We start from the raw sequence: 19443 nt of genomic DNA on the forward strand, positions 1-19443 counted from the left end.
ATTAATAACTGTGTGAGCTGAATGAAAAACAGTCTTCTAAGGAGAGAAAGGCCGGCTGAAGTCATTAATCCTTAGCATTATGAGAACAATTTCTCTTTCCTCCACTCGCAACATGATCCAATACGACATCGCTCAGACTTCAGAATAAACCGAAACATCATCGTCCTCGTCGTCGTCCTCTTCACCCCGCAACATCTTCAACGCTCGAAGCGGAAGCCAATTCTTGTCAACCAAGCTCAGCCCTCCATACCGCTCAAACAACTCTTCCGAGTACAGTTGCACGACCCAGCGCTCTTCCGAACTCAATTGCCAATAACAAAACCCGCCTTGGGTTCTATGGAGTCTCCTGAGTTCGCTGTTAACCTCTCGCGAGGTTTCCACATCATCCTCCGGCACTCTGTAGAGATCTTTATACGCCTCATACAGGCACACCGTATTCGCAGCTGACTCGCGCCAGCGAGTGTACTCTTCAAACGACATGAAGGTGTCAGTATCGCCGTCAGTGAAAATGCTAGCGATCTTGTCCTTGTCAGGATAAATGACTTCAAGTTTGCGGAGGCGGCCTTGCTGGCCCAGAATTTCAAATCTCTCTTTTGCTTTGTCGTACGCAGCTCTCTCTTCCTTGAGGAAGTCTTGCATCACTTTTTCGGGTTTCTCGAAGACGTTGTGCGAGAGGGAGAGCGTCGTGAATGGATTTAGCACGCCTAAACCGCCAAATTGTTCGGGCATGAAGATGAATGCGTCTGGGACTGAGGTGGCACCGAAGCGTGTGACGAGGAGGTGCTTAATATGATCAGTCAAGCTACTGGCGATGCCGTTAGAGTCACCAAATATTGAGCGCTCAATCTTTTCGTAAACAGCGAAGAGAGAATCCAAATGCTCTTTGCCGAGACAGTTAGCTGGCTCACCAAACAAGTGGCCGGCGAAGTGGCCGGCGCTAGTGTTCCAGGCGTGGATCCAAGATAGAATGCTGGTGCAAGATGATAGCTGCTTTCGCAGGTGTCGAATATGTGTGTCAACTTTGCTTTGGTCGATGACCCACTTCCCGTAATTTTTTTCTAGGTTCAAAAACCCGAGAGTAAGCTCTCCATGTGGTATTGAGACAGTCTCGTTAGATTCGGCATTTGTGTTTCCTAGGGATACCGATCCAGTTTTGTTCCGGTTGAAATTCAACCCGAAGACCATTGAGAGCGCGCACATAGCGTTCCAAGCTTTGGTACACTTTTCCGGCTTGCCACATAACCATGCCTCGTCGCGGAGTCGATAAAGTAGCATTCCAGCCTCCTGATGTACAGCCAGGTCCATAAAGAACAGAACGGTCTCGCCAAAGAGCTTCTCAAATCCATGGCCGACTGGCACACCACGCTTCCGGATTCGTACTTGATCCGCCGTACCGCGGATTACGGGGCCCATATTCAAAGGACACTCTAGGAATTTCTTGAAGAAAACAAGCCAGTCCTCAGGAACTCCAATAAATTTGAGCACAGAGAGGATAGTGCTGTGTGGGAGGCTTGTCGCAAAGGATTCAAAGTCTGATTTGACAATAGCAACTTCTCCGTCCAAGGCTTGACGAATTTGCATTTCGGTAGCCAGCTGACGAATAAGCATTGCTTGAGTTTCTTTGGCACTTTGGATTGTCGGGGACGTGTTTTCATTCCAACACTTCCTACCATACAGACCACTCGGTCTTTCGGGCAGCCGCGATAAGAAGAAATCCCGCAAGAAGTCCAATTGTCTCTCATCATCAAGCCTCGTAGAAGAGATAGGGATGACCCGGTCGATGTCTCTCCAATTTGGCGGAGGTGGTGGCGGTGGAGGTCCTGGGGGTGGCGGAGGTGGATAGAAACCTGGCGGAGGTGGCGGTGGCGGATGACACATGTTACAGACCATGTTGGCTGGCCTTGGCTTCCTCCTGTTTGACAGGTAATAATCGCGCTTGTCTAACTCGTCAAGCGAGGGCCTTTCAGTCCGCTTCCAAACACGATCTTCCTTCTTGATGAACCCCTTCAAGCAACCCTTTACAACGATAGACCAAGAAACTCCAATGCCCTGTAGGAAAAGAGTTTCAAGAAGATCTTCCTCTGCCGTCATGCAGAATATGCCATCGCTGTTCTGGCGAGCTTCGACCCGAAGGCCTTTTTCTGGAGAGCGCCACTTCCAGTTTCGAATATCGGAGAACTTCATGTTTAGTGTACTAGCGATCTCACGAAGTACTACGGGGCTTTGCTGGTAGTCTTGGAGAATAGTCCTCTTCTCGTCGCTAAGCAATTCATTTTGAAGTAAGTCTTTGATGGAATATTGGAGGGTTTCATCGGTGAATATTTTCATCCCACCTAGGGAATCGTCTCCATACTCCTTCATGTTTTCACGCAGCTCTTCCAAAGCCCTAGTCCCATTTTCTCCAGGGAAGAAACTCAATAGATGACGATCAATCTCTTCCGCGTCAGTTTCGAGTGGTGTAAAGGCAATGGACTCAAATTTTTCGCGGAGTTGCGGGATTTGACCTTCCTCCACCACCTCGAATTCGTCTTCCTGGTCCAAAATGACCTTATCAAGCTTGGTCGAGAGTGAGTTCCGACTCGAAACGGTTTGGCGTATCCATTCCTCCAGTAGCTGAGCATGAAGATCCGCCAGCTCCAATCTACGGCTCTGGTATTCGAGCTTCAACCGGAGGGTCTTTTCAAAGGATCCCAGCTTTGCGGTGGATATAGAGCGATCGTAACCGGCCTGATCGAGCCAGCGGCTCATATTCGTGAGATCGTCATCGTTCTCGGAAGACGGATCGAGTTTCTTAACGCCAGAAAGCAGAGTCGAGACCCTTGCTCGCTGGTCTTTCGCTGCAGAGCCCGCACCCTCCGCCTCAGCTAAAAGCTCAGCCTTACGCTGCTCATAGGACCGTCGCATCCTCTCTAGCTCATCGATCTTGAGCTCGGTCGTGCCTCTCAGCCCCGAGGAGAGCATTGGCATTAGTGGAGCCATGGTGGGCACTCTTCACGATCCCCCAATGGCCTTAAAAAAATTCGAGGAGGATGCAACGGAAGATGGGGAAGAGTCTCCCCATATACACTTTTTATCTCGCCTCATTATTTTGCTGCACAACTAGGCTGAAGTGCGAGAACGGTGGGGGCCAATGCCTTGTCATTGTTGCCTAGTTTCTGCCTGTTGATGGTGTGCATTCAGGCGGCAGGCAACGAGCTAACCAAAGGTGGAATAGGTAGCGCGCTTGGATGCACGCCTTCACAGCATGCGGGGATCCCCTCAATTATGTTGGGATTTCAATGGAAAGATTGCATGCAAGAAAGTCATCCGTTCTTTGGTATTTACTAGGACCTAAAACACTAAAGCAATTTAACTAATCCATTACAACTCTGAATGTAGGCTATGCCATCGGGCCCGTCACTTGCGGCAACCTGGAATTGCTCGCGAGAGTCATTAAATCGTTAATTTCGTAACAACGTGATGCCGTAATTTGAGTAATGCCTGAAAGAGAAGCTGGGAAGATACAAGGTAGTCGAATTGAATCTTGTTGAGGGGAGGGGACGTCAACAGAGCGTGTCGCTAGACCGATCGGAAGACTCCCCACGCTCCGTCGGGCGAGGGAATCCTCTCTGCGAGGTCGGTGGAGGTCTATGGACTTTGCGGTATCCTGGCATCCGTTTCAAGTGGTGTTCCTTGTTATTGTCTTTGTAGCCAATCGTTGCCGGATGGTTTTTTATTTCAAGATTTTTGAGCTTATCAATCAAAAGGTCGTTCTCCTTCCTTAAATAGTGACTTTCTTTGTGGTATTGGTTCCTGGCAACCTCCATATGCCTTAGTTTATGTCGTACTTCATCTCTACCAGCGAGTGCATCATTCCGTTCACGGCGGTAACGAGTAGAATCGTTAGTCGTGTTACGTAACTCTTTAACAACATTACGCAGGTCTTGCGTGAGCTGCTGCATTTGTTGATTCAAATCTCGGATTTGTTGAGCTTGCGTTTGCATTTCCTGGGCTTGCGCACGATTCCTGATCCTAAGTTCATCAATGATTGCCCTGTATGGGGTTCGTCTGCCCTCAGAACTTGTGACATCGGAATGATCATTTGAGCCGGGTCTACATTCTGGTGTTACCCAGCGATTGGCCAGTCCCTCGAACGGACTCCTTCGTCCTTGACCTGGAGGACTTATTTCTGAAGGCGGTAATTGGTCCAGCCATTGTATCGCCTCGACTCGTAGAACCTGAGCCTTTTGGTCCCTTTTCTCTTGCCGCTCCCTCTTTCTGATCTCATTTCGTGCTCGGTTTTGCTCGATAATGATGAAGTCGGAGTTATCCAAATCTTGATTCACAACGCCGGAGTTAGGCACTGTCCTCGCATAACTATCGATACCGTTAGCTGTGTGAAATACCGCGGAAACTATAGCGAGTTAAATAAATGCGCATCTCTACTTACTTAATAACCGTAAGAACCAATTGCAGAGTGGTATTCGCATAGAGCAGCTGACTGCGCTGCAACGTAAAATCGTTTTGTTTAAAGAACTTTCTAATTCGATGGGCTCGATCATCGGCAGCTAGTTTGTATCCGAAACATAGAAAGATTGGAGTTGTCCCCTGTTTCGCCTTCCTAGTGGCCTTTTTATCTTCAAATGCGAAAATTTCTATGGTTTCTGTCACGTCCTCTAAAATGTCTTTGGTGCCGTTACAGATGTTGGTGAGGGTTTGTAAGCAATCGAGTGAAAGTAGTGGTCGCGCATCTTCTAGGCAAGGCTGTACCATCTGCCATGTTCCGCCAAAAGCTTTGACTTCCCGGCCGAAAGCTTCGAACTCCTTTGAAGCTGCACAATACTGGTCGTATAAACTATACAATCTGATGCCAAGTGTGAAAGAGGTTCCGATGAGTCCAGCGACGGCTGCAGCGAGAGTCAAGGGATCCATCAATTGTTGATATAGTAAACGAGCGGAGTCGAGACGTAAAAGCTCAGGGTTGAGCTGAGAACGGGTATTTGAGTTCAGCGCACATTATCTAATGAACAGCTTTACTGGTTTTCATCAATACTTGGAGTGTTAATTGGCTAACTAGGAGAATGCATAGCTTTGCATGCACTAATGCATACATCGCATGAAACATTCTTCAAGATGCGAGGGAAGCTCGCATAACTAGATAACTGAAGATTGGTGAACTGCTCAACGAATCGGAAAAGTTTTACTAATGTCGGAGGAAGGAGAGAAGGAAGGGTAGCATTATGTAGTCTCAAAAGATGCATTGAAGACCCTCAATTCGCGGTTGGTAGCCCTGAGGAATACCCTTGCCTCGAGCGAAGCCGTGCCCGCTGCAAGGCTGAAAATGTGATGAGGCTGTCGAGGTCTTTGAGCGACATTATTGGCTCCTCCAACTTGGCTCCGCAAAAAAGAAAACTCCATTTACGAGCTGGCGCAACAACTTTGAGAGTCCAGATTGGCGGATTCGAAGAGGTTTGCTGCGCTAAATTGGAAGCACATGCCGATTTGCATGTATTTACCAAAGCACCCTCCATACAAATCGATCAACCACTCGATCAACTACTAACCAACGCCTTTACGAATATTCGGCCATCGAGAGATGATGGAATTGGATAAGGCGAATCTAACGCGACGAAAATTATCTTAATTGGTCTGGTGGTTGTTGCAGCATATTGCATCGCATATTACGGCTCCAGCAGCGATCGTAATAAGGGGGTTTGGAGCTTTTAAACGCTACGTGCGACGACACAATAACGGACATATATTTTTTAAATTGGAGAACAGAACCTTTTCCGCAGAAGTCGGTTTACTTATTCTAGCCATTAGAAATAGCCTAGCTGTGGTATTAGCTAAATATTGCAACAGAGAAGATGTATTTTGGTTTAAAATACCCTGGCGTTTCTTTTTAAAATCGGATTCGTGCAACGTGTTTTACCACTCAACTCTACCAAGTCATCGTATAAAAGTAATTATAACATCAACACCAAACGTTGGATTACTTTAGAAAGAGGCTAAAACACTTCCCGTAAAGCAGGCCTTTTGAAATAATTAATTTTCAAGTTAATAAAAAGCCGGAGAAGGTGGGATGCGGCGTTGAGTGGTGTGCGGCAAAACACGTCACCAGGCCTTCAAACGAAGGGTTGACCCAAAACGGCTTAGTGCGCAGTTAAACCTCGGGAGGAAGGTCTGGTTACTTATCTCGGTCCCAGACGATCATCCAATCACAAGCTGCTTACATAAAGATTAATCAGCTTATAATAATAATCGTCTAGTACACGGTTCGGAAATTTGTTAGTCCCGCGCGCTAATTTATATATAATCCTCATACAAACTCGCGCGCTATACTAATTTTTTAGCCATTAATTAATAATAAACCAACGCCTTTATAAACAATCGGCCAACGTTATGTTCTAGAACTTTATAAGGCGATTCCAACGCTGCCAAAATTATTGCGAACGGCCTGGTGGTTACTACTACGTTTCGCCTTAAATATTACCGCTAAAGTGGTAAACATTCAGCCAGAGCCATTAACCATCACCAATCCTTAACGTTTGACCTCCTATATTAATATTTATAGTAGATAAACACCTAAATAGCTAATATATTATATCTAGATTAATTCTATGCCTTATTACCTGCTTTATTGCTTTTCCGCTGCCTACACTAACCTATAAACCCCCTATTAACTCCGTGTTTACTAATAAGCTATATAGCACCGTTTAGTATAAAGGAACGCTTAAAGGCCTTAATAAGGAGGCTAAAGGTTGGAAATGCGCCTAGTATAGTACGCAACTATCCTACTGCTAGCGAGGTAGTGGATAATACTATTAGTGCAGCAGACCTATAAATATCTTAACTCTCTACTAGCTTGGCCAGCCAGGATGCACCTTAACTCTCTACTAACGTGGCCAGCTATAATATACTAAAGATGCGGGTAGCTAGAGCTTAGAGAAAAATCTAAGATAAGAAGAAGCCTAATACAACAACCTAAGCACGAGATAATGTAATTTAGGGTACTATATTACTGCTATACGGCAATAAATTCCATGCAAAAAAGGAGTAGGTAACCTGTATTTGGAGGCTTATCTATAATCGCATTAATGTTATCCTTATTATATAAACTGGCTTTAGTAAAAGCCTTATTATATAAGTAATTTTAATCCTTTATAAAAATACTACATTGCTAGTATTTCTTCCCCTAAATAAGATTGCAAAAGAGCAAGTTTAAAAGGTTAATTAGATTAGTGGTAATGCGCTACTTTTTAACGCTAACGTTAAGGATATAGATAAAGCAATTAAGAATGTAAGAGCCGGCCTATATACCTATATCTTCATTAGCCCTAAGCTTGCTAGTACACCAAATTTCCATTCTCTACTTAAAGACCCCAAGTTTAAGAAGTAATTAGCCTTAGTTATTATTAATAAAGCTTATCTTGTTATATAATGGGGTAAGAAGTTTCGCCCTAAGTATACGCAGCTACGCTATATACGCAATCTAATTAAAAGCTTGGTTCTATGGTTTGCTTATTCTATAACTTTAGATCTAGAAACATTAAAAACGGTAAAAAAATTATTAGGCTTTAATAATACTAAGATATACCTTAAGTAGACTTCTATTGCCCGCAAAGAGCTTATTTTTTGTCTTAGCTAGATACTAAAGAATAAAATTACTAGATATACCTCGCTCCGCTTCCTTTTTAATAAGGCTATTAATCCTCTAACTATTAAAACGTATATTAATCCTGCCGTCTTTTAGGGAGGGAGCCGCTTAGCTACTCTGCATAAGATTCTAAAGACTATTATATTTTTTAATACTAAACTTTAAGCTATAAAGGCGTATAAAAGCATGTCTAAGTACCTATAGTAGCTATATCCAGCTTAATATACTAAGAATATCACCAGCTTAATTATAGCCGTATTCTATTAAACAATCTTATTATTTAGCAAGAAGTTAATACTAGCTGAGTTTAGGAAACTAGCAGAGTCTTCTAAAATTTAAATTATTTTTGCCATAAAGGCTATTAAGATTAGCATTAATCTTCCAGACGTCCGTAGAGTGGTTATATATATAATACCGGCGCCTAAACCACATTTCTCTCTTCTTTTACAGCGTGGTAGTTAAGCTAGCCGTAATAGTAAAAGGGCTAAAGTAATCTTTCTATTTAAATACTAGTGCTTTAGCAAACGAGACCTACTCCTACAGTTAAAGCCGAAGGCAGTATACCGTTTAAATTATTATTAACAGCGATAGTCTTACATACTATTATCCCATCCTTTTTCTACCTCTTAACCGTTACTATTATACCAATCCTAATTACCGTTAGTTAACTCTATAAACTCGGACAACTTATTAGCTAGTAATACCATCTAATTAAAGCAAGAAGGTAAAAAGGAAGATAAGTAGAGGCGTATAGAGATAAGAGATAAGTTTTTCTAGCTATATAACGACTACGAGTATATTAAGGAAATACTATATAAGTATTTCACCAAGCCTAACGCTTTAATTGCTGCCAATACCAATAAAGGTGTTACAGTGACTCAGTTAATCGAGGCACGAGCGCCGTTTAGAACGTATGCAAACCTATATAATTAGAATGTCTATAGACCCGGATATTAAGATAAGGAGCAGAAGAAGGTTATGGAAAGGACACGTCTATATACATGGAGCCAAGACGTAAGCGAACCCCCCTGACTAGGCCCTATCCAGGTTACGCGCGTCAGTGCCGTAATAAAAGGCTCCTGCTGTAGTCGCTGTAATAATTTACTTTAGTTAAGAACGCCCAAACATGAAATATATAATAAGAAGGGGGCAAATCTAGATGCCAAAAAGAATTATATCCTTAAGAGACTTCAGACATAGGCTTAGACATTAGCAGTACCTACAGCTATTGGTAGATCTGCTCTATTTCTAACATATTATACTATTGCCGTTCTATATACTCTGCTATATTAAATAGCATATTAATTCCACCTAATTACTATACGTAAACGCCTTAACGACTATATAAACAAATGGGAGCATGTAGATCTACTATCTAAAAGTCTATAGCAGGAGTTGCGTACGGCCGGTCTTAAATACAATTATATACTATACCCTTCGTTATAGGGTATAGATGCGATATTTAGGATTTCTAGTATTAATCCGACGCTAAGCCAGAGTTAAACTTTATTAATTAACTTCCTGTTTAATACTGCTATATCTACCACTACCACTAATATCGCTATATTAGTCGCTATTATATCTACTATATAACCGCAACTCTCTCTAGGCCTACCCCTACGCCAGCCTACTCTGCGCAATACTTAGGTGCTATTACCTACGAGTTATAGCCCATTAAGCTTATAAAGCCTAAATATATAATGTATTTAGAACACACTAAATATAAGAAAGAGAAAGAGGTTTTAGTCCTTATCGCGGTTATAAAGGGTAAGGTAAGCTATTGCCATTCTGATAATATTTTAATAAGGTTAATACGAAATCTAGATAAATATAAATAGATCCTGATTTAGTCTAATAGATATAGGTAGATCTTAATTTAGTCTAGATCCTTAATTCTAACCTAAATAGGCAATTATATATATGTTAGAGTTAACCAAAAAGGGCGTTTTAGGAGCACATTTACTAACTTTTTAATAGTTAAGCAATTTTAATACTTTCTACCTTCTAGCCTTTATTTTACACCCTATATATATTCCACTAAGCCTACTTACTAACGAGCTGCTTAATATAATATTACTGCCGCTATAGGCTCCTATATATAAAAAGAAAAACAACCTAAAATAACTAAGGGCATTCGATACTACTACATTGCCTCCCCTACCTAAAACGTTATCCCCTAGCATTTCCTTATAATTTTCTTAGTAGGTAATAAATGCCTAAAAAAAGAAGATAATCTAATACCTAACACTCCCCTAACTTCTTTAAAGCAGCCTATACTCCCTCCTTAATTATTATCTCTGTATTTTGCCCATTATCTTTATCCGCGATATCCTCTACCTTAATCTTCATACTTATATCCTCTTGCGTGTTAACAGCTCCAGCTTAGAGTTTTAAAGATACTCTTCTTTAGATAGCATCTACCTTTGCTTGCATTTTCTTCTATAAGGAAGATTATAGAATACTAGAATTAATTGCCTACTCTCCTAAAGCAGCACCTTTTTCCGAAATTAGTAAAGGCGTTAGGCGGTGCAATACTACTAGTTTATTAGTGTCTTTTAAAGTACTAATAACTATTAATAATTGTTTAGGGGTAGTATCCTAGGGGCTATCTTCCTTAGGCTTACTTAGATCCTTTAGTTTATAGTTAACTTCTATAGGCACTATTTTATTATTAAGGATACTAAGATTAAGGTATAAAGTAGTAGTCCTAGCGCCTTAAGGCGTAACAGCCCCATCCTCGCCTTTAGTATAGCCTTTAGAACTATACTTAGTTAACGGAGGAGCGCTAAAAGTTATACTAACTAGGTCGTTCTTATTTTCTAAATCTAAAATCGGGTCTTTAGGATATTTTAGGTTATCTACGGAACGCCTATATCCTTACTCTTTTGCTAAAAAGTAAGACTTCGCTCTAAATACTTCTCGTTTAAATTCCTCTAGCTCTTTAAAGCTATCCTAAATAGCCTTAGCAACGCGCACCCTATATCTTTCCTAAAATGCTTTATATTTATTATTTAAAGTAGAATCTAGAATTATCTGCTGTTCTGCCCTTACTTAAGGGTTATTCTATAAAAGTCTCCTAACTAAAGTATTTAAAAGAGCGCTCTTTGCCTGCAGCTATATATAGGCCGGGAATTTATATAAAGGAATATTAGTAATAGGCCTACTAGTAGGAGTTAATACCGGGGGAAAGGTGTCTAGATTTATCTATATAACTACCTATTAGCTCTTAAGCCTAGGGATCTCTAATCTCCTAGTATTTAGTAGAATTATAATTAAGTCTAGTATAAAAATTAAGCGGCTCAATATGGCTTAAGAGGCTCCTTACGTAATAGTAGCTTTTATAAATTATACTTTACTAGTTCTTAATGCAATGGGCGTCTAGTTAAGCTTAAACTTTTTAGTATTAGCTTTAGTCCAGGCTGTTTCTATATTCTTAATACGCCCTTAGCTATTAAGCTCTCTATACTCTTAAAGTAAACCTACCTATTCCGGTATATGCTAATATATTCCAGGCAGGAGCTTAGTATAAAACTAACTTCCCTTATTAATTAAGAAAACACAAGAATAAAGCTAACTTTCTCTAGAATTTGGCCCTCCTTTATATACTTAGAGAAGGTCGATATCTAAGTTCCGTTTTTTAGGAAGGTGGCCTTTAAGGAACCGGAGTATATAGCTTAGATACGCAATAAAATGAGTAGTACCATTAGTGCGTAGAGCTACTATATGCTAGTAGTGCTCTAGATCTATCTAAACTACCTACTATAGTAGTAAATAGCATATAGTTTAAAGAATACCGCTATTGTCCTTTCTAGCGGTCTTATATAAATAATACGCGTATATATTAAATTCCTCCTTAAAAATGTTTAGAATTCTAGTGTCTATCTACCATTTAAATAAATTGGCATAGTAGATTCCAAGTAGGTCCTATTTAAGTTCTCCTTTTAAGCCTAATATAAGCTTTCTTAACCCCATAAGGTCTACTAGGTAATCGCTAGGCTATATAGTAGAATAAGCATAAATTCTAAGACTATTATTCGTATATTTGGGGCAACTATCTCTTTTAAATTAGAAGTAAGAGCTTTCGGCTATCCGGAGAATGTTAACAGCATTGTAGTTCTTAAAGACTGAGTGGATTTATAAATATAAATTTGTAGAAGAAACGCTAGCATCTAACCCTAATAACCCTGCCATTTTTTAAAGATGTATCCGGTATAATGCGCAGACTTCCGTTCTATTTCCTTACTAAGCCACAATAAACTATTACAAGACAGCTAATATACCGCTCTTTAGCTCTTTCTTGGAATTAAGGGTCTTAATTAGTTTAACTAGCGTTTTAGAATAATATAAGTATTTCATTTTCTGCTTTATCTATATTTTCCTAACAATTACCTCTCTATTAACTTTAGCAATTATAGCTGCCTTTCCTTTTTGCCTATTAGCTCTACTAGAAGCTAGAGGTTCCGTAGGCACTATCTTTAGCTTCTTCCTTAGGGATCTCTTAGAAGCCTTTCTAGCCCTATATTTCTATAGGGAGCTAGCAATAAAGCTATTCTCCGAAGATATAGATCTATTAGATTTAGAGTTTACTCCTTACGCCTTAGGAACCCTGCCTCTAAACAGAAATAAGCAACGCAGTATCTTTGCGTTTAACCCCTTAATCTCTTTAAAAGGTAATAGTAGAGGTGCTGGGGTAACTAGCTTTAGTACAGATTTCTCTTTAGTCTTAATAGTTAAGGCTAGCACTAAGAGCTTATAGCCCTAGCTTAAATAATAAACGAGCTTCTATTTCTTAACTAACTTTTTATTAACTACTAATCCAAACTTATACGCGGTAAGGAAGTCCAAAGGCGTTAGGTATAGGGTCCTTAAAATCCCAGCCTTTAAAAGTTTTAGGCGGCTTAGTATTGTATTATTAACTATTTCTAACGCATCCTTTCTAGAGACCTGACCCCTTTTTACCTAATTAATAAAGATACGGATGCTCTTTAGTGCGTAGTATATATAGAAGAGCTTATAGGGACCTTGTAAGGGCGCGGAGAGACTTTAGGGAAGATTTAAAGGAACGATATAAATTTTATCTAAATCTAAGGGTGTATAGCTCTCGCTAAGAACAAGATGTTGCGTAAAGAAGAGAAGGGAATAACAAGAGAATTATATAATTAAATAGTTAGGGGCTTAGTGGTCGATGCGTGCGCATATACGCACGCGGTCTTCGACGGACTTCGGTAATTCGATTAATTTAGCAGAATTCGGTCAAAGCGTTGGAATTCGTCTATTAAGTGTTTTACTAAGACATTCCTATTATAACTAGGCTAGTCCTATTATAGTACCCCCCCTTTTAGCTAAAGGTCCAAATAATTCAATTTTAGTTAAGACTTATAACTTATCGCGTGTTATATTTTCGCGTTAGGTAGCGGTATAGAGTTTTACCAATTCTATTATTAAATGGGCTAATTAGGATTTTCTATCCCTGGGATAGAAAATCGCTATTAGCTCGGTTAAGGCGGTAAGCAGAACTAATATCTTTATAGTAGGTCTTGGCAAGACGGATCTAACCAATTAGATAACTTTAACTAGCGGTTAAAGTTCCTTAATATCTTACGTGTTACGTAATTTTATTATAAACGTTAACGTATTCCACCATCGAGCTGCCCAACCCATCGAACTGCCCATCTCAAAACTCACCAAAAATTGGAAAAATCGCACCTTAATATCTCAACAACCACTTAATAATAAATTCTAAAAATTTAGATTTAGGCTTTTATATATGCTCTATAGCTTTTATTAAGTTTATATAGCAAATAGTTCGGTAGTTTTTAAGATATAGTAATTTGGCCTTAATTTGGCCCCCAAATTTTAATATCTTAAAAACTACTAAACCATTTACTATATAAACTTAATAAAAGCTATAGAGTATATATAAAAGCCTAAATCTAAATTTTTAGGATTTATTATTAAGTGGTTGTCAAGATATTAAGGTGCGATTTTTCCAATTTTTGGTGAGTTTTGAGATGGGCAGTTCGATGGGTTGGGCAGCTCGATGGTGGAATACGTTATAATATATTTTAAGTTCTTTTTAATTTTAAGCTTCCTGCTATCGTATTTCGTATATTCGTATTAGGTGGCAATTATTTACTTTTATATCGTGTCTATCTAGCCAGAGTAGGCCGTAAAGGATAGTCTTTGTAGAATTCTTTTACTAGGGAAGGCGCGTTGGTCTTAATCTAGTTATAGGTCTCCTAAGTTTATATTTTATATCCTTCCTATTTAATAAGAAGTTTAAATTATTTAGATTATATCTTCTATTATATATCGTTAATCGAGTTAATAAAGTAAGAGCTGTTGCCGTTATTAACAATTATAGAAGGTAGCGGTGGTACTTCGCGAATTATAGGTTTACCCTTTAAGGGTTATAGCAAGTTTACGTAAAACGTTAAATGTATTTTTATCTTAGTTGGCAATTTAAGTTTATAAGCGTATAGGCTTAGTTTCTTCTTAACTTAGTACGGGCCCGTAAACTTCTAGTCTAGTTTCTTTAAGGGTCGTTAAGTCTTTAGGTTTTGTGTATTTAGGTAAACTATATTACCTTCCTTAAAGTCCTATATAGGAGCTCGTCCTTTATTTATATGCTATTCCTATACCGTTTAAGCGTACGCTAATTTACTTCGTAATAGTTCTATTAACTGCTTTATTTAATTAGCAAAGTTATATACGTTAATTAGTTAAATCCTCTTAATCGTAAGTCCTGTTGTATTAATTTTAGGTTATAGCTTAAATCTAAGTTAAGGGTCTTATCCGTAGGTTGCGTAGAACGGCGTTACACCTATTAATTTGTTTTTTGTATTATTTATAGTAAACTTAGCTAACAGTAGCTACTTTTCCTAGTCGTTTTATAGGTAGGAGCAGTATATTTATAGGTATTGTTTTATAATCGCGTTTATAATTTTAGTTTAACCATCTATCTCTAAATAAAATATAGTTAAGAGTTATATTTATATACTTAATTATTTATATAGGGCTTACTAGAAGTCTAAAACAAACTAGCTTCTACGGTTAGATATTATTAAATTAGAAAGTCCGTATAGCTTAAAAACGTACTTAATAAAACATTCGGCTACTAATATTATATTAATTAAGTCCATAGGAATCATATATCGCATTTTTATAAAATGGTTAATAACTACTATAACATTTGTAAACCTATTACTATTAAGTAGGTTAACTATAAAGTTAATTAAGATATCTCGCTATCTTTATATTGGAATTAGCAACGGTTAAAGTACTCCTTACTTCTTTATATAAGAGGTCTTCCCACACATACACATTCTGTATACTTAAACGTATTTTCGTATATAGTTGTATATTATAGGCCAGTAATATACTTATTGGATAATCTTATAGGTCTTTATATAGCCAGGATACCCTATTATAGGGGAATTGTATATAAATTCGAGTATTTTAAATTGTAAGGGTTCGGAATTTAGGACTACTATCTTCTATTAATAGTATAACCGATTATTGCGGATTTCGCATTTAGTGAGTATAATATCCTTATATTGCCTTCTCCCTATTTAAATCGCTTTTATTATATCTACTATCTAGGGGTTATTCTTATATTCGTGCTCTATTAATTTATTAATTTCTATATCCCACTTATTAATTTCTAATTCATTCCTATTAAGCTCCGCGTCTAAAAACATAGAGTGTAGTTTCTTAAAGTGTTTAGGGGGTAGTAGAATTTGCGATTAATTTATAATCCGTTTATTAGAGGCGTTTATAGGTAAATCCTATAATTATTATATTAATAAGTTAGGCTTCTAATTAAGTTTACTAGGTTAGTATATAATCTTAAAGTCAAATTATAAGAGGTATTTGGCCTAATAAATTTAGCGCTGCGTTAATTGCTTTATAGTTATAAAGTACTACAGGTTTTTATAGTCTATTAATACGCGTATTAGAAATAACAATCCTTTAAGTTCTAAACGCCATTATTTAAAGCATCTAATAATTGTAAGTAGTTCCTTATTATATATCTTATAGTTTAATTTAGTAGGGGTAAGTTTCTGGGAGAGAAAGGCTACTGGGCGTAGCTCGCCGTTCTTATTATATTGCGATAACACTCCTAGTGTATAATTAGACGAGTTTGTTTTGACGATATATTTAAGGTCCGGATTAAAGTAGGCGAAAATCGGAGTAGTTATAAAACGATATTTTAGGTCGTTAAAAGCTTATTTATATTTAGTAGTCCATTTAAATCTTATATTCTTTCTTATTAAGTTTACTAATAGCTAAACAATTTTTAAGAAGTAATTAATAAATCGACGGTAGAAATTTGCGAATCCTAGAAATCCTTAGATGTCTTATATACTACTAAGACTTTCCTAGTTTATAATTGTAGCGATTTTCTTAGGGTCTATTTTAATTCTATTACGGGATATAATTAGGCCTAAGTACGTAACTTCAGACGCATAGAACTTGCATTTCTTAATATCGCATTATAAGCCTACGTCTTGCAGGCATTTAAGGACTATTTAGACGTGCTTCTAATACTTAAAAAGCAAAGATAAGTAAAGTAAGATATTATTAATATACGCGGTAACGAATATATTAAGGAATTCGCGAAGCGTATTATTAACGTATTACTAAAATATATTAGGACCGTTTTTTACACTAAACAGCATTATTAGGTATTTAAAAAGTCCCTATCGTATACAGAAAGCTATATACTTCTTATCTCCTTTACAAATACGGATTTAATTAAAGGTAGCAACTACGTTAAGCTTCGTAAAGTATTGTGCTTTCGCTAAGCGGTTAAGCATTTCTTAAAGTAGAGAAATTGGATATCGGTTTTAAATTGTAATCGCATTTAGGGCTTAATAATTAATATAGAACCTTAAGCCTCCTCTAAGTTTCTTAATAAATAGTATAGGTAAGGCGAATAGTAATTAACTAGGGCGAATAAATCCTTTCTCTAGGTACTCTTTAAGGTATTATCGCATTATAAGCAGCTCTTTTTATAACATACCGTATAATAGGCCGAACTTTAGTATTATACCAGGTTTAAGTTCTATTTTAAAATCGTGCTTATCTTAATATAGGGGTAGTTAATCTATAAATTATTTCTTAAACGTATTAATTAGATTATAATATTCTTTAGGTATAAGGGGTTAGGGGTTAATATATTACTTTAGTTCTAATACTTTTTTAATCTCTTCTAGTATTATAGTAAAGATCTTATAGTCTCGTTTTCTTACTAACGAGTAAAAGGGTGCGGCTTATACTATATAAATTTTAAGGGGTTTTAATATATTATCTTCGCATTCTTTACCGCAATTAGCAGTTATAACTTTATTATATTAGTTTAAGGTTTATAGTAAGGGTAATATATATTATATTAAATTTAAATAGTTATATATATGTTTATAGGGCAAGTAGTATTTTAAGTAATAACTTCGGCAATAGGTTATACAAAATTTTAGTATTTCTTTAACCCAGCTAATTAAGGGGTTGTGTTATTTTAGCTATCCGTATCTAAGTATTACCTTATAATGCTTTAAGGGTGTTATAAATAGGGAAACGTATTTAAGGTATTTACCTATCCGCATCTTTATAAGAGCGTAGTGCGTTAGTTCACTATATATTAAAGGCTTACTATTAAAGCCTTATAGGCCTTAGGGCTTATTAAGTTTCTTTAAATTTAAGCGTTAAGTTTTTATATAGTTCGTATTAATAAAGCCCATACTAGTAGCTCTACTATCTATAAGGATTTATACTTCCTTCCATTTTCTAAGTATTTAAATTTCGCCGAGTATATTAAGGGAGTTGTGTTATATATTAGCGCTAGAAGAGCCTAGATACTTATACTCTTCCACTTTTTATCCTAAGGCGCGACTTAGCCCTAGGACAATTTATTTTCCGAATTAACTAAAGGTAAGATACTTTGTAGCGATTAAGTATAATTTATAGAATAAGTGCAACTTAAGGACTAAAAGGAGCTACAACAAACTTTTTCAAAAGGGTAAGTTCGGCAATCCCTTTAAATATATCCCTTTTTTCCACATCCAAAATATTCTCTATTTATGGCTTATATTCTTTATTTATTGGTTCCTAAGGGTATATAGGATTAAGTGGTATTAAGGTCCATAGGGTTATACGTAGGGCTTTTAGGTCTTAAAGACGGGTCGCGCTTTAGGGTATATATTGGTTTTATAAAGTTTTAAAGTTAGCTTTAGGGAATAAGTCTATTTATTATATCGAAGGTCCTTATTAATTCGTTAATATATTATAGCAAATTCGGGTAAATCCTTTAGCAGTTCTCTGCCTACTAACTATACTCTAATTTTATCCAAAATAGCTTAACGGAGAGTAGCAACTCTAGCAGCTTTATTCCAATTTAGTTTACTAATAAGGCCTAAAAATTCCGAAAAGAAGCTGGTAAAGTCTCAGTTCCGTTATTGTAGGGTTTTAAGTTTAGTAATAGCTGTATATTCGCGGCTAGCATTATTATATATTTATTCTAGTAGAGAGATAAAGATTTTAAAATTAATAAAGGTGCTATTACGGAAGAATGGGTCCATAGTTTATACAGCATCTTTACTTAAACGAGATATTCTATAGCTAATCTTACTAGCTTCGGTAGGGTATTAATTATAGTTTGTTAAAAGTTTAAGACGGAGCTTAGTTATAAAGGGACGTAGGTTATTTTAATTTCTATTAAACATTAGAGGGTTAGGGAGCTTTTTAGATTTTGTAGTAGGTACTAGGTTTATTATAGGTATAAGTTAAGCTACCATTACTAGTTTAGGGTTTATATTTAATAGGTTAGGTTCGCATATAGTTATTTTAATTTTATTTAGAGGTGTTGCTATTAGGGTCTTTAACGCAAGTACTTTGGCGTTATAGAGTTCTTTACGTATTACTTTAATTAATTGCTAATGCTAAGCTTCTAGTATAGTTTGTTACTGGGCCAAGGCATCCATAAAGGACTATTATATTATAGTTATTTATTCCCTAACTAGGGCCATAATAGTTGTCGTGGCGGATTTAAGTTCGTTTGCTATTTTAAAGGTATTAGTATTAACGCAACGTAATATAAGGGCGCGGAGAGACTTTAGGGAAGATTTAAAGGAACGATATAAATTCTATCTAAATCTAAGAGTATATAGCTCTCGCTAAGAACAAGACATTGCGTAAAGAAGAGAAGGGAATAATAAGAGAATTATATAATTAAATAGTCAGGGGCTTGGTGGTCGATGCGTGCGCATATACGCACGCGGTCTTCGACGGACTTCGGTAATTCGATTAATCTGGCAGAATTCGGTCAAAGCGTCGGAATTCGTCTGTCGAGTGTTTCACCGAGACATTCCTACTGTAACTGGGCTAGTCCCGTTACAGACCTTCCAAAAGCTCCTCTTCCCACTCCTTCTTAATTATATCCCGCACCGCCTTAATCTTATTAATCTTATAGGTAATCTTAGAGAGCTTTCTAATGTCTATAAATGCATTTTCCCACTCTTTACCTTCTAAGTTTCCCTTAAGCTCCGCATCCTTCTCAATCTCAATTATTACATTTTTTGCAGCCTTAACTATATTATACTCCTGGTTTAAAATAACCTACGTTAAACCATAATAGATGTTTACACGCTAATTAACTGGATGGCTTTAGGCAGCTCTAAGGATAACTTTTATTATTTGCGCCTTTCCTTAGTATACAAGGGCCATTAATTAGATAGTAGGGGGCTAAGGCAGCGGCTTTCTTTTTAAGCGGAGTTCTATAGTTCTAGGCATTTTTATAGTAAAATTTCATA

General features: G+C 37.4%; 2 protein-coding genes across 2 annotated transcripts; both read right to left on the reverse strand.

Annotated features, from left to right (window-relative positions):
* Nucleotides 1-132: 132 nt before the first annotated feature.
* Nucleotides 133-2979, reverse strand: K441DRAFT_577843 (uncharacterized protein; the record flags this gene model as incomplete). The annotated part of the gene is made up of 2 exons (XM_067644265.1): nucleotides 133-1737; nucleotides 1888-2979. The coding sequence occupies 2 exons, from the start codon at nucleotides 2977-2979 to the stop codon at nucleotides 133-135; spliced, it is 2697 nt and encodes an 898-aa protein (XP_067500303.1).
* A 254-nt stretch (nucleotides 2980-3233) lies between these two features.
* Nucleotides 3234-4991, reverse strand: K441DRAFT_698842 (uncharacterized protein). Its single transcript, XM_067653099.1, has 2 exons — nucleotides 4430-4991; nucleotides 3234-4356 (listed from the first exon to the last, which is right to left on the reverse strand). Exons 1-2 carry the CDS (start codon nucleotides 4909-4911, stop codon nucleotides 3543-3545), a joined length of 1296 nt encoding a protein of 431 aa, XP_067500304.1. The 5' UTR covers nucleotides 4912-4991; the 3' UTR covers nucleotides 3234-3542.
* Between the last annotated feature and the right edge of the window lie 14452 nt (nucleotides 4992-19443).

This window comes from Cenococcum geophilum (genome assembly GCF_001692895.1).
Source record: "Cenococcum geophilum 1.58 unplaced genomic scaffold K441scaffold_44, whole genome shotgun sequence".
NCBI lineage: Eukaryota > Fungi > Ascomycota > Dothideomycetes > Gloniales > Gloniaceae > Cenococcum > Cenococcum geophilum.